Source organism: Corvus moneduloides, chromosome 1 (genome assembly GCF_009650955.1).
Source record: "Corvus moneduloides isolate bCorMon1 chromosome 1, bCorMon1.pri, whole genome shotgun sequence".
Classification (NCBI taxonomy): Eukaryota; Metazoa; Chordata; class Aves; order Passeriformes; family Corvidae; genus Corvus; species Corvus moneduloides.
The window spans coordinates 57735264-57747908 of NC_045476.1; the positions used below are offsets into that span (position 1 = coordinate 57735264).

The 12645-nt window shown below is 37.5% G+C and overlaps 1 protein-coding gene across 4 annotated transcripts in view; it reads left to right on the top strand.

Moving 5' to 3' along the window:
• Positions 1-1738: 1738 nt before the first annotated feature.
• The window catches only part of VWDE (von Willebrand factor D and EGF domains), a 31898-nt gene continuing 20991 nt past the window's right edge, over positions 1739-12645 (top strand). For all 4 annotated transcript variants that reach the window (XM_032110960.1, XM_032110950.1, XM_032110970.1 and 1 more), the window contains exons 1-8: positions 1739-1917; positions 3231-3462; positions 5373-5438; positions 6175-6434; positions 7831-7920; positions 9008-9152; positions 9826-10040; positions 10866-10939. In XM_032110960.1, the coding sequence (XP_031966851.1) occupies positions 1873-1917; positions 3231-3462; positions 5373-5438; positions 6175-6434; positions 7831-7920; positions 9008-9152; positions 9826-10040; positions 10866-10939 (1127 nt within the window). In that variant the 5' untranslated portion in view covers positions 1739-1872. The remainder of the gene's footprint in view (positions 1918-3230; positions 3463-5372; positions 5439-6174; positions 6435-7830; positions 7921-9007; positions 9153-9825; positions 10041-10865; positions 10940-12645) is intronic.

Consider the following 12645-nt stretch of genomic DNA (forward strand, 5'->3'; position numbering starts at 1 on the left):
GAGGGATAATTCCAGTAAAAAACAGAGGACAGGAAGAAACTTTCATCATGGTTCGTAAACTGCTTGTGCTGTAGGTTGCTCAAAAAACATTTCAATAACACACATGACTGACCTGTGATTCTTCAAGAGCTTTTCTCTAAATTCCAGTGAAGGGTAAGTTCCCTGTAAGGTCAAATTGTACGGACATGAATAGCCTACAGGCTACTACAAGAAACTCAGAAACACAGTGGTGGCACAGTCAATCACACTGACTTCCAGCTGCCCTTAGAGGATAGAAGATAAAGCTATTGTTACCTGCCTGGGTAGCCTAAAGCCATATCAGATTAAATCTTCAGTCTTTGAAAGACTGTAGGATTCTCATACTGTGCTGAAAGAGATAAAGTCTATTCTTTCACTAGGGCATATTCTCCATTTAAAGGTGGGGAATTACCTGATTTTGAAACTGTTTTATAACTGTGGTTATCTAGAATGACATGAAAAATGTGGAAGATAGTAAATCATTGCATGACTTGAGCCAAGATGTTTCTAATCAGTGACAATTATACCATGCAAAATATGTGACAAATACAGACAAACCTGGAGATCAGAGCTTTCATATTCAAAATGTAACATTAGACAGCTTTGCTTACAGCTGCATCTTTAAAGTCAGTAGTAGCATAATGAAGGCAAGAATTAAGATTCACTGTATCATTCAGTATAACCCAAAATTTTATTCACAGTCAGCATCAGTTGCTGTCCATTTTTAGAAGCAAGGTAAATAGATAGGTATACTTTTAATGTCACTTATTTATAAACATTCCCTTACTGTATTTTTCCCTACTTTCACTTCTCAACCACATTCCTGAACAACAATGGCTATTCAGTATTCTGCATGTAAATATGCCATTATCCAGAACTTTTGTTGTCACTGTCTTTGACAGAAGTCAACTTAGCTGCCTGATCAGACTCAGAAATTCTGTCATTCTGCTTTATTTCTGAATGAGTTTGCATTTAAAAAAAAAAAATTGTGATAAAGGCTTCTTCATATTCTGATCCTTCATTTTATCTATCAATTTTGAGAGAATTTTTGATGCCACAAGGTCACTTAAATGTCAAAAAATATGTTTGGCAGTTGTATTTAGTATGTATTTAGTATGTCATTCATGCAAATTGACTTAAAATGTTTAACCAAGCATCTACCCATTTTCATACATGCTTTTGCTATGTTCTGCATGTATACATGCAAACTGCATGCAGCTATCCAACTCTCTCATCCATATGAGGGAATTAATTTCATCCAGAGGAGTTCTGTAAAGTGATAGTCTATTCTATCCAAAGACCTTTGGATAATCCTTACTCCTCTTAAGGTAAGGTTTTTATATTCTCATATATCTGACACCCCATTTGTGTTCAGGTTTCGCAAACACCAGTGGGATGAGAAAACCCAAATCCAGGTATATGTATAAACATATTCCTTCCCACTGGTTTTGCATCCAGGGTAAGTGCCTATGTGGTTAGTATTGCATTTAGTGTCCACTAAAAGAAGGAAAGTTATGACATAATGAATTCTATTTAATTTCAGAGTGCTAACATCCACAGTAGTGGTTAGTAAGACTTCAATATATTCTTTCATAAAATTAGTTTCACATGATATTGCAACATATCCTTTTTTTCACTTAAAAATGCTTAACATCTTTTCTAAAATACTTGTTAGGCATTCCATCTTGATACTTGAAATGCTCTTGCTCCACAGTTCTTGAGTGCTCTCCTGGTGGACATCAGATCCTGCAGAGCCCTTACCGAAGTGTGGATTTTGATTCATCCCACCTCCAGCAATCATCTATTCAGGATTTAATCTGTGACCATTCCCTAACACCAGGATGGTATCGCTTCATGGTTTTTGATAAGCCTGCTGAGATGCCAACCAAGTGCGTGGAGGTATTGTTACAAATCATTTGATTCTGAGAAATAGATATTTTGGTGAAGAATTTTTCAGTAGGGTAGGTATAAAAAAAGAGTATGGTTAAGGGAACTGATGTGGAACAATACAAAGTACCTATCTTCCCTAAAAACTTGATTATATTAAAATGTGTTAGCTGGAAAATTAAGTCTTAAGCATTGAAAATTTTACGCTGAATTGGCAGTAGCAGAGGATGATAAATTAAATCCCTTTCAGAGGACTCAAAAACTGTAATTTCTACTCAGTGCTAAAGAAATTTTCTCAGTGGCAGCATAGCAGGGCTATCATGCTGTAAAGCTGGAACTCTGTGATGGCCAGTGTGTTAGGAAGGCCGTGTGAGAGCAGTGTAAAGACTTGCAGCCACATGAATCCAGTAACTGTGGAGCTTTTAAAGTCATCATGTCACAGAAGAGATTACTCCTAAAATAGCTTGAACTAACAGAGCTGACTGAAGGTTAGTTTCCTTGCCATCTGAAAGCCTCCAAAGACTCAATAATTGCTTGAAATATTTAATGCTTCAGATGTGTAATTCTTTATTTTGGAGCTTATTTGGAGCTTTATTTTGGAGCTCTGTTATATTCTAAGGAGATACATCTTTTTAGTTTCCCCTTTTTAAGACAGTTCCTTCCTTAAAAAGCCTGAAAATGTCATTGGAATATTTTACCCTTGATTTTTCTAATGAATTGAAATTTCACAGTCACAGTCTCTTAAAAAATAAACTAAAATCCCATCAATTAACTGCTTTTAAATTAATACAAACCAGTTTAAACATACGAATGCATCAGCTGCCCACATCTCTAAGAAGAAATCCAGGTTAGCTGAGCCTTCAGGTGATGGCAAAGGGCAGATAAAAGGTGTCAGCTTTAACACCTTTAGTTGATACTCAGTGTACTTATGCTCTACACTGTGTTTGCTGTGCTCTGATAGCATCCACACAGTCACTTACTGTAGGTTAATGGTGCAAAGTAGCTCACTAAGCCATAACACAACTGTGAGCTTTTTTGAGCAAAACACTCAGGTGTGGCTTCCAGTTAAGTTCTTCAGGCACTAAATTGTAGCCTGTCTTTAGAAACAAACACAAATTCGATAGGCTCAAAAAAGGTCTTAGGTCTCTTTTGTGTGTATTTGTATTCAACCTTGAGGAGGAAAGTCAGCAATCCCTCTGTTATACTGTCTGAACTTTGCTAAAAGCTCATGCGAGAAATTAATTACATATGTACCTCTCATTGAAGCACAGCAACAGTTTGATGTAGCATTAACCATTTCCTGATGTTTTTCTCTGGTGCTGAAGATGAATCACTGTGGGACTCAAGCCCCTGTCTGGTTGTCTCTGAGGGACTCAGAATCCATGCCTCAACCTGGTGAGATGAAACAGTTAACAGCTTGTGCTACATGGCAGTTTTTCTCCAGCACTTCAAAAGACTGCTGTCTTTTCCGAATCCCTGTCAGGGTGAGGAACTGCGGAGATTTCTTTGTTTACTTACTGCAGCCCACCCAAGGATGCATGGGGTATTGTGCAGAAGGTAAGAAAATGCATGCTCTAACTCAGCTAAGGGGGTGTGTTTCTGATCTAAATCTGTCTGATATTTGGTGGAGTGGAAATGTCAGGAAATAGTTTTGCTAAAATTTCTTGCAATCCTGAATTTCAATATAGATACTAGAGAAGAAATGATCTGAAATGATGAGGTGGGTTCACTTCACCCCTCTTTAACTTACATGTAACATCTCACTAATTTTCAAAGCCCAGAAACTCAAGAATTGAAATTTTCCATATAATGAGGTGGGGTTATAAGACACATCTAGAAGTCAAAATTCAGTGTAGTTCATTGCACTCAAACTCTCCAAATATTCATTACTTAAAATGCATAGAGTTATGTATCAGAGTAAATTTTGTCTCAAGAACTTGAGCAAACTGTATTTATATCAATTATTATTTAGCATTGTTAGGAATATTTTTGTTGTAACTCTTATCATCTTTCTGGAGAGTATACATGTTGTTGCTAGAAGAAAATTCAACACACAAATGCTCTACTGATACGCATTTTATTAGTGCTATGAGAAAGAACAGGAGACCTTTTGCAATGTCTCCCACTGTCTTGGGTGCTTGTGCTGCAGAAGTATCTTGGTGTTCACAGCTCAAGACTTCAGTATTTCATTATTCATGACAGATTTTTCAGATAAGGAACCCATGGTTAAATCCTTACAGTTATAAATACAGTGAAACTGTGACGAATTAGTGTAGTAGGAAATTCTTGTTAGTTTGTGTAACACACCATTGTGAAAATACCAGCAATATTTTCATGCATCATACGCTGTATTGCTTGGAGTCATATTTTCTATTTCTGACTTCTTTCAAAAGCTTAATAGCAAATCTATCAGTGGATTTTCTGGTGCCATGTTGGCACCTTTAGATCCTATTGTTAAGACATTCTCCAAGGGTTCAGGAAGCATGTGCCTGAAACAATGAAGAACTCCTGCACAATAGGACTTGCAATTTACTTTGCATCCTGGTACGTGATGAGGAAAGAAGATATAAAATCACAGCTAGACAGCGAACTAGCAAATCTTTACTGCCTCAAAGCAAAGCAGGCAAAAAGCATAACTCGTGTTTGCCTCTGCTGAATGCTGTAAATCTGAAACACATTTTGAGTTTAAATCCCTGCATTTAAGATGTTGTTGTCATTTAAAGTACATTGTACTATTGTACTGCTTTTTGTATCTAGGTTACCATGTGTACTGTGTTTTCTCTTTAACACTTGATAGCTGTAAACAACTGAGGCAAATTTTCAATCTGTCCTCTACATGCTATGGAATTCAAACGTTATACCACTGAAGTGTGGAACAGCAAAATCTGTTCTTAAGTCTTTTTGGTGAATGGGATTTCCAGTGTTGCTGCTGCCCTTTTGATGTTGTTTGAGTAAAGTGGCTAACTGGCATTTTCGTGTTAAATCCAAGTTCCACTTATTTTTCTACAGTGTTCAAAATACAAAACAATAGCAGTGTGCAAGCACTTTTCCTTAGGCCTCTGTAGGAAAGGTGATTTTTTTTCAAAGCAGGTCTGCACTGAACTTCACTGTCCAGGGTTACAGTTGAAGTGTTCAGATGTGAGTTTGGGGAGGCAAAATATATATTTAAGAGAATAGTATAATTCCTTTTTATTTGCTAACAACATGTATAAGTATTGGCTGAGCACATCAGCAGTAAAAGTTGTAGAGGTGTTAGAATGTTCTGTGCCCTTCGTCCTAGATGATTTCCAACACAAGGCTTTGTGCTCACTGCTGTCATAGCTGTACGTGGTTCAGATTAAAAGACTGCTTCTATTCTGCAAGTTTGCACTTCAATTAGTGTTTTGTGACATTTGGTCTATAATCTAAGAGCACTGGTGTATGTATTCGGTATGTGTGTGAATATACAATGTCAAAACAATCTGTAGTTGTTTCAGATGCAAGGCCACAGACCTGTGATCCTGAGGGAATGGGAATTGAAGGCATCTGTAGCAGTGAGTATTTTGTTTTGATTTTCAAGGTTTTCTGTGCATCTGTGACCCAATAATGTCACCATTTAGTCGTATTCTGTCTTGAATAAAAACATGTTCATGTTATCAAGGGTATTGCTTGGTTTGCTGCAAAGTGAGCAGTTGGGAGGTAATTTCAGACAATTTTGGATTACAAAAGTTCTTTCTCAGAATATTTTGAATATCAAAATGTCAGGAAGTACTTGTAATTATGCTGAATGACAGATTACTTTGATTCTTCAGGAGTAAAATATAAGAGGAATCTACAAATCATATTGCTGCTTGTTCTGTTCGTTTCTAAATAGCCTTTTTCTTTTTCATTTTTCTTTTTCTTTTCCCCACTGTGTTCATAAATAGTGAAATTATTCTTCTGTAAGACACATTGCTTTGCTTGTTGTTCTCTCCTGCCTGGTAAAATAATGAATTGTATTTTATTATCTTGTTTGGGGTTTTTTGGACTACCTTTTTTTCCCCTCTTTATCACCTCCCTATTGGCTAGAATTAATCAAAAGCTCATGAAGAGTTTTTTCTCCATGTAATAATTAATAAAAGAAAGATACACATTTTTCTTTGATTCTCTTAAGAAATTATGTAGTATTTCCACAAATGAAAAAGGTAATATTATTAGTGTATTAATTGGCAAAAGATATGTCAATGTCATTGTATCCAATACTGATTTTGTGCAGAATAAAAAGCACAGACCACACTTCTGTTTGACTAGGTAACCTGGCTCCTACATCATCTCCGTCTGTGTCACCACCACTTCCATCTGTTCCTGAAGTTGTAGCAGAGATGATCAAAGGCAGCATCTACCTAAGGTGTTCCTTTGACATTCCTATTGCAAACAGCTCTATTGGATTCATTGTAACTTGGTCAAGACTTTCTCCTGAAGGTATCAAGGAAGAACTTACACATGAAACAGCAGTTCATACCTTCTCACTTCTAGAACTAGATGGGATAAACGTCAGACTTGGAGACAGAGTAGGTTAAAACATTAATGTGATTTCTTTGTGTATTTGCAAATATGGCTCAGTAGACACTGACAGTTTTTAGCGAGAGGTCCAGCACCTTGCTGCATAAGTTTTCTTGGCAGCAGCCTACTGCCTCTACTTTACACCAACTGCCCATATGAATGTGTAAATACCACAGAACTATAACTACCACTGCCTTTAAGGTTTTGATACTGTTTGTCTCAATACAGTGCAGTGTGCCTCCAGGAGGTAAATTTTTATTAGAATACTGTAAGTTAAGAGGATTTTTGGATGCAACTGCATCTCAGTGAGAGGCTGTAAGAGCCAGAGGTTATGAAAAGCTGTGTTGTTGATTCATTAGATAGATATTTTTTCTCTGGATGAGCTGCTGCTTACTGGTTTTGTGTCTTGGATTTATATGTTTTAATCTCTGCCATCAAAAGCAGTGTGATGCCCTACCTTCCACTGTACCAGAATGAGGACTTAGGCTCTCATGGTAACTTTGAGAAGCCTAAGCACTGGAAAATCAATAAACCTTTTACATATCTATACTGAAATACAGGTTAATTTTTCCTGGAGAAAATAAAACCCAAAAAAACGTGATTGGTGTGCATATGTATGTTCAGGCCAAAGCCAGGCTGCTTGGATGGTTTATGGACAGCAATAGCAATTGTTAATCCTCAAAAATCCTTTGGGGACTTTGCGAAGACTTGCCTGACAGTGTTGGCTTGGTGACAGTCAAAAGGAAAGGCACAATCATAAGCTACCTCCTGCTGCTATGAATCTCTTCTTTTTTTCAGGATCAGAAATACTGCATGTGTGGTCAACACATCTCAAAATGGATACAGCAAAATAAAAACAAACCCCAAAACGAACACAAAACCAAAGCAAAACCATAGTGTCTAGTAGCATGGAACTGGTTCAATGGAGGGAAACCGCACTGAATTCCTCATCTTGAAAAAATTATCCAGATCCATAACAGCAGGAAAAACATAATCTAAGATCTAATGGTCACTAAACAAAATTAAAGGGCAAAAACAGAAATGGAAAAGAACGTAGTAAATAACATATAAGCAAGTGTAAAATACACTTTCACAGGTATCATTGGTTGCAGAAATGCTCCAGAAAAGATTTTTTAGGTATCCATTAAATATGATTTCTATGAAGCCATTAGTTGAATGAGTCTCTGCACCACTGTTAGAATATGCCAGGAGAAGGTCCTAGCATGCTCAGTCTGTTTCTGTTTTTTCCTTTAGCTGTACTTACCACTGGCAACTGGTACCTTCTGGCGCAACCAGAAGATAGGCCAATGAATCCATTGAACCAACCCATGGTGGTAGGGTTTTGTCTTCATGTGACCACTTCATACCAAAAATGTATTCCGTTATTCTGGTTTTACCCTTCAGGTCTACTGTAGCAGTTCTGCTTTTTTCATGGAGAAGCCAGATATACAAAGCTCTTCAGTTGAGAGCAAGGAATTTTTTGCTGGGATTAAGGTAACTTTGTAAAAACATAACGTAGTAGTAATCTTTGAGTGTTGCTACAGCAATCAGTCATCTGACTAGAAGGCACTTAAAATGTATTAACTGTGAATTAATAGAGCATGTTGTCAGCTGAGGTGCACTTAAATTTGTCCAAAAGCAAGAGAGTCGCAGTGGTTTGTGTGCTCCCTATGTACTCAAGGTGCAGGAAGGCTGAATTGGCACCTTGCACACCCAGTGTGGGCCTTGGTTTCCAGCAGCTGGAGCCGACTGGCGCTGTGCTCATAAAGTTTGAGGTGACAGCCCTGAGCCAGCCTGGTCTGGGCTTAAAGAAGGGTAGCTGGGAGGTGGGCTGTGCTGTGCTGCTTGGTCAGAGCCTGAGTGCCAAACCAGTGATAGTTCCTACTGTGGATAGAGCTATAGAGAGCCATTTGCCGGCCAAGAATGGGATCCCAGTCCCGGAAAGATGTACTGCATGTCATTACATATTGGGTATAGTCCTGCTGACTTAGCCTGAGCTTGTTTCTGTGGGATCAGGGCCCAGATTTCTCTCATGGAAGTGCAGTTCTACAGTGTACCCTGCAAAGAGGCAATGGGTTATCTTTGTTTTCCTGTGAGTCTGCATTCAGGATTCCATCCAGCCTACCAAGCTCAGCTGTAGGCCCCTATTACTGATCTCTAACTGAGTTTTTGGTTATATGTTTTTGGTGATCTGTATTGTAAGCTTGCAGAGAGGAATCCCAGGAGAAATATTCCAAATTCTTTCGGAATTGTTGCCTGCAGGTAGCTTCCCACTTCCTTCCTTCCCCCCCTCCCCCAGACAGTACACAAAACTGTTTGTATCTTGGCTTACAGGAGTTACTAACTTTTGTGGTGTTAATGTGGTTTGCTAACTCCTTACCTTTCTAGCTAACCTTTACTCTTGCCTTTTCCTTATCCTTGCCCCTTTACCCATCTCTTCAAGACTCTGGTTGCTGTGTCTGCCTCTTCTCAATGTGCTGCTGCTCCTCAGCCTGTGTAAATAAGCACTCCTAACTGACTAGGAAGCAGTGCTGCAGTTTACTCACAGATTGCATTTTAAGTACGTTTTCTTCTGTGCTAGATACATGCAGAAACATATGATATATCAGAAGATGGGAAGGAATACAGACTGACAATAGAAAGTAGCATTCCTATTCCTTGTCCTGAATTTAGCCAGCTAGAAAGTGACTGCAAAATCTCACTGACATTAAATAGTGTTGATGAAGGTAAGTATTACCCTGATTTTTTTATATTTTGCATATTTAATGGAGTTTTATAAATACTATGCTGGTTTCCTTCTTCAAAGAAGTTGTGACACTGTAAAATACTTTCTAAAATATTACAAAAAGGATTCACAGTCTGTATAATGCTGCTGAAAATATGAAAGAATTACTTGTTGAAGTTTGTAAGTGTTGTTTTGGTAGACATTGATATCAGAGTCACATTCTTTAACTTGAATAGATAGAATACTGTAATACTTGTAAAGTTTATAATTCAGTTGATTTTGTTTACCTGTTGCACTGCAAGTATGATCTATGCAGTCACAAAGTCTTCATTTTTTACTGTTATAGACATTTTCTGTAATATTTTTTCAAGCACAAATCCTGTGAACCAGGAGGAGCCTTGCCTATGTAGACAACCATTTTTTTTCACATTAGCAAGCCTATCATGATTCCTATTTGTCTATCAAACTGGGAAATGCAAAAACATTTTGTTGGGTGTGTATATGAAGAGGTAGAGAGGAGGTTTTTTACATGACCGAACCAAACCCAAGAAAAATGAGTAATTATTTTAATTTATGAAAGTGTGTGTAAATAAGTTAGTATCTATATTAACAGTAATATGCAGAACGTGACTTATTTAGAAGAACTCACTAATAATGTATTTTCTTTAAAACAGGTAAAGAGCAGTTAGGTCTAAACTTGGCTCTTTCTTCTTGTCATGTGGATCTTCTCCAGAAATCTTGCAATAATGGAATCTGTAGTCAAGCTGTAATTTATTTCACTGCTGTGACAGACTTCATGCAGGATGGAGACAGGATTACCAGAATTGCAGTCGAACCTATATCCAGTGAGAATTTTCTGTGGAATGGCTATGTTCCAGAAAGCATGCAGGTTAAAAATCTTCATGTTAAGCTCTGTAAACTGACCAGAAGTGTGGCTGGTGTTAATGAAGCTTTTATTTCAGTTGTGACTTGCTGATTCACACCAAGATTTCTAAATGGTTGATTTTAGTTGCTTTATTTTTTCTTGAAATTCTGTCTTTTAATTTGAATTTTTTTCTTTTACCTTTTAATATTGACGTAATTACTCAGATTGATTAAAAGTATAATATAATGTATTTAGTATAAAGTAAACCACTATTGATGCCTTTTCCTGGTCTTAAAATCAAGAGTCATACACAGTTAGAAGGGGAAAAGGGATTTTACTTTGGTATTTATTTTTAAGGATCCTTAGGTGTACACGTCCAGGTCATATGCATCGAGATGCACCCCACCGAGTCTTTCCCTGTGTCTCTGTGTCTCTCTTCCTGTTACTTCCCCCCCAACATTGGGTATAACATTATAGGTTTTACTAATTAGCATATCTATCAAAGATTCCCCAATGAGAGGCTCAAGTGAGCCCCCCCTCCCCAAGGAACCTTCCCCTGGATGGTTCTATCTTGGTTTACAGAATGTGTTCTGGAGAGGACCTTGGGGTCTGGGGCACACTGATCCTTAGCACAAAGCTTCTAAAATGTTTAGTCTCTTAGCTTGACAAACAAGTCCAAGAATGTAGGCAAAAAGCACTAAGAATACAGAAGTTGTAAAAAGGTATAACAGGGGTATAAAAGAAAAGGCAAAAATCTTCATGGCATCACTAAAATAAGATAAATAATGTGCCTGAGTCCATTTATTTCCTAATCTGACATGTTTTACAATTTGTTTCTTTGTTTTGAAGATTACAGTTAGGGACCTACCCACTGCCTACTGCTACTCATTTACTGACCCTCATGTAATTACATTTGATGGAAGGTAATTATTGGCTTGCTGCTCTTAATTTTGAGTGTGTTGGGATTTTTTGTGGGTGGGTTTTGGGGTGTGTGTTTTATTTCTTTAATTATTTCTATATTTATTCTACATCTGTGCTGGTGATACAAGTCAGCTGTAGTTTTCTGCAATTATACTGTTTTACTTTTTTTTTTGTGACAATAAGGATAAATGTGCTTTAGTTGGTAAAAGCTTGCCAGACATGATGAGGTTTGTAATATTTGCATTTCTAAAGGCAAGTTTTGGGGTTGTGGCAAGAGAATGAAGCAAATGGACAAGAGGAGTGGTAGCTGTGCAGCCTGTTGACTATGAAAGATAAAAATGTTTGTATATTAAATATGAACCATGATAAAATGATTGATTAGACAAAACTTTTCATGCAGAGGTGTTTCCAAACAAAAGCATACTTTCCCTATTTCTGTGTGTCAGTATCTGAATCCTTGTAAGGATGAATTACTGGAAGCTGTCTGCTGTCTGTGTAGTATTTTGCTGTGTTTGTTAGTGGCATTGAAAGTCATTTACATACTGCTGTCACTTGCATATCACTGGCCAAAAAGGATTTTGAAGTGAAAACAGCTTTCTTGGCCACAGCTGTTCTTGGTGTGCTTCTTTCTATCAAGATGTTTCCAATTCACAAAAGATGTCTGAACAAACACAAGCTCTACACCTGAGAGTTTTACATTCTTTGTTCAGTAGGAACACATTTCTTCAAGTGGCTGGGTGAGAAGAGGAGGATATGTTGCCTCCAAATAAGGATGTTCAGCCCACACATAATAACAGAAGGAGAAATAAAAGTTGTGATGGGTTCTGTGATAGAAGTTTGACTACTGCTACTAATAAAGTCAGTGGGGTTATCCTGATCTTGCAGTTTCTCCTTCAGTGGAAATTTTAGATGTCTTGACTGGGCATAGTAACCATGAATGCATTGTGATCAAGCTTTCTCATGAAACAGTGTTTCACTGCAATGTGATCTATCTGGAAGCATAATGCTGCACGGAAAGACCTTTCTTTTTAAGGATAAATTATTTTATTCTACAAACGGAGGAAACAAATTATGTACTGAATTATGGACAGTCCGATGCAGTCCCAGTAGTGCAGCCATCTGCAATTTGCCTGCTGGCCCATTATACACAAAGCAAATTGCCAGTCTACAATCAACTGTCAAATGCCATTTGTAGCCAAGAGGCTATTAAACTTACAGCAAAAGTTTGGGGGTTTTCTTTCTCTTTTTTCTTTTTTTTTTTTTCTTGCTGCTGAATCATTAAATTGGCTATTTTAACCTTGCTTCAGGGGACAGATGGCTAACCCTAAGGAAAAAAAGCAAGTTGCTATTTATGGTTTTCATCTTAAATGATCATTGGGAATAAGCACTCCCCATCTCCATCTTAATAAAGCAGACCTTTTTAAAAGGATGTGACTTTCTAAATCATTTTGTCAAGGGTACTTGTGCAGTTTTCAGCAGCTGCCCCCACATGCACACTGCTATGCATCTTATTGCTCTTGCTGCAGAGGTGTACTGTTGTAAAAACACAAAGGTTGAGAAGTACCCTCCATATGCACTGTTAAAAAAAATCAAGGAATGGCAGTATCTTCATGCTTTTGTTTCTATTCACTGCCATTGTCTACATATATTCTACTCATGATCCTTCTTTTCTGCTGTAAAAATAAGGTGGTTTTTTTTTTTTGGTGTT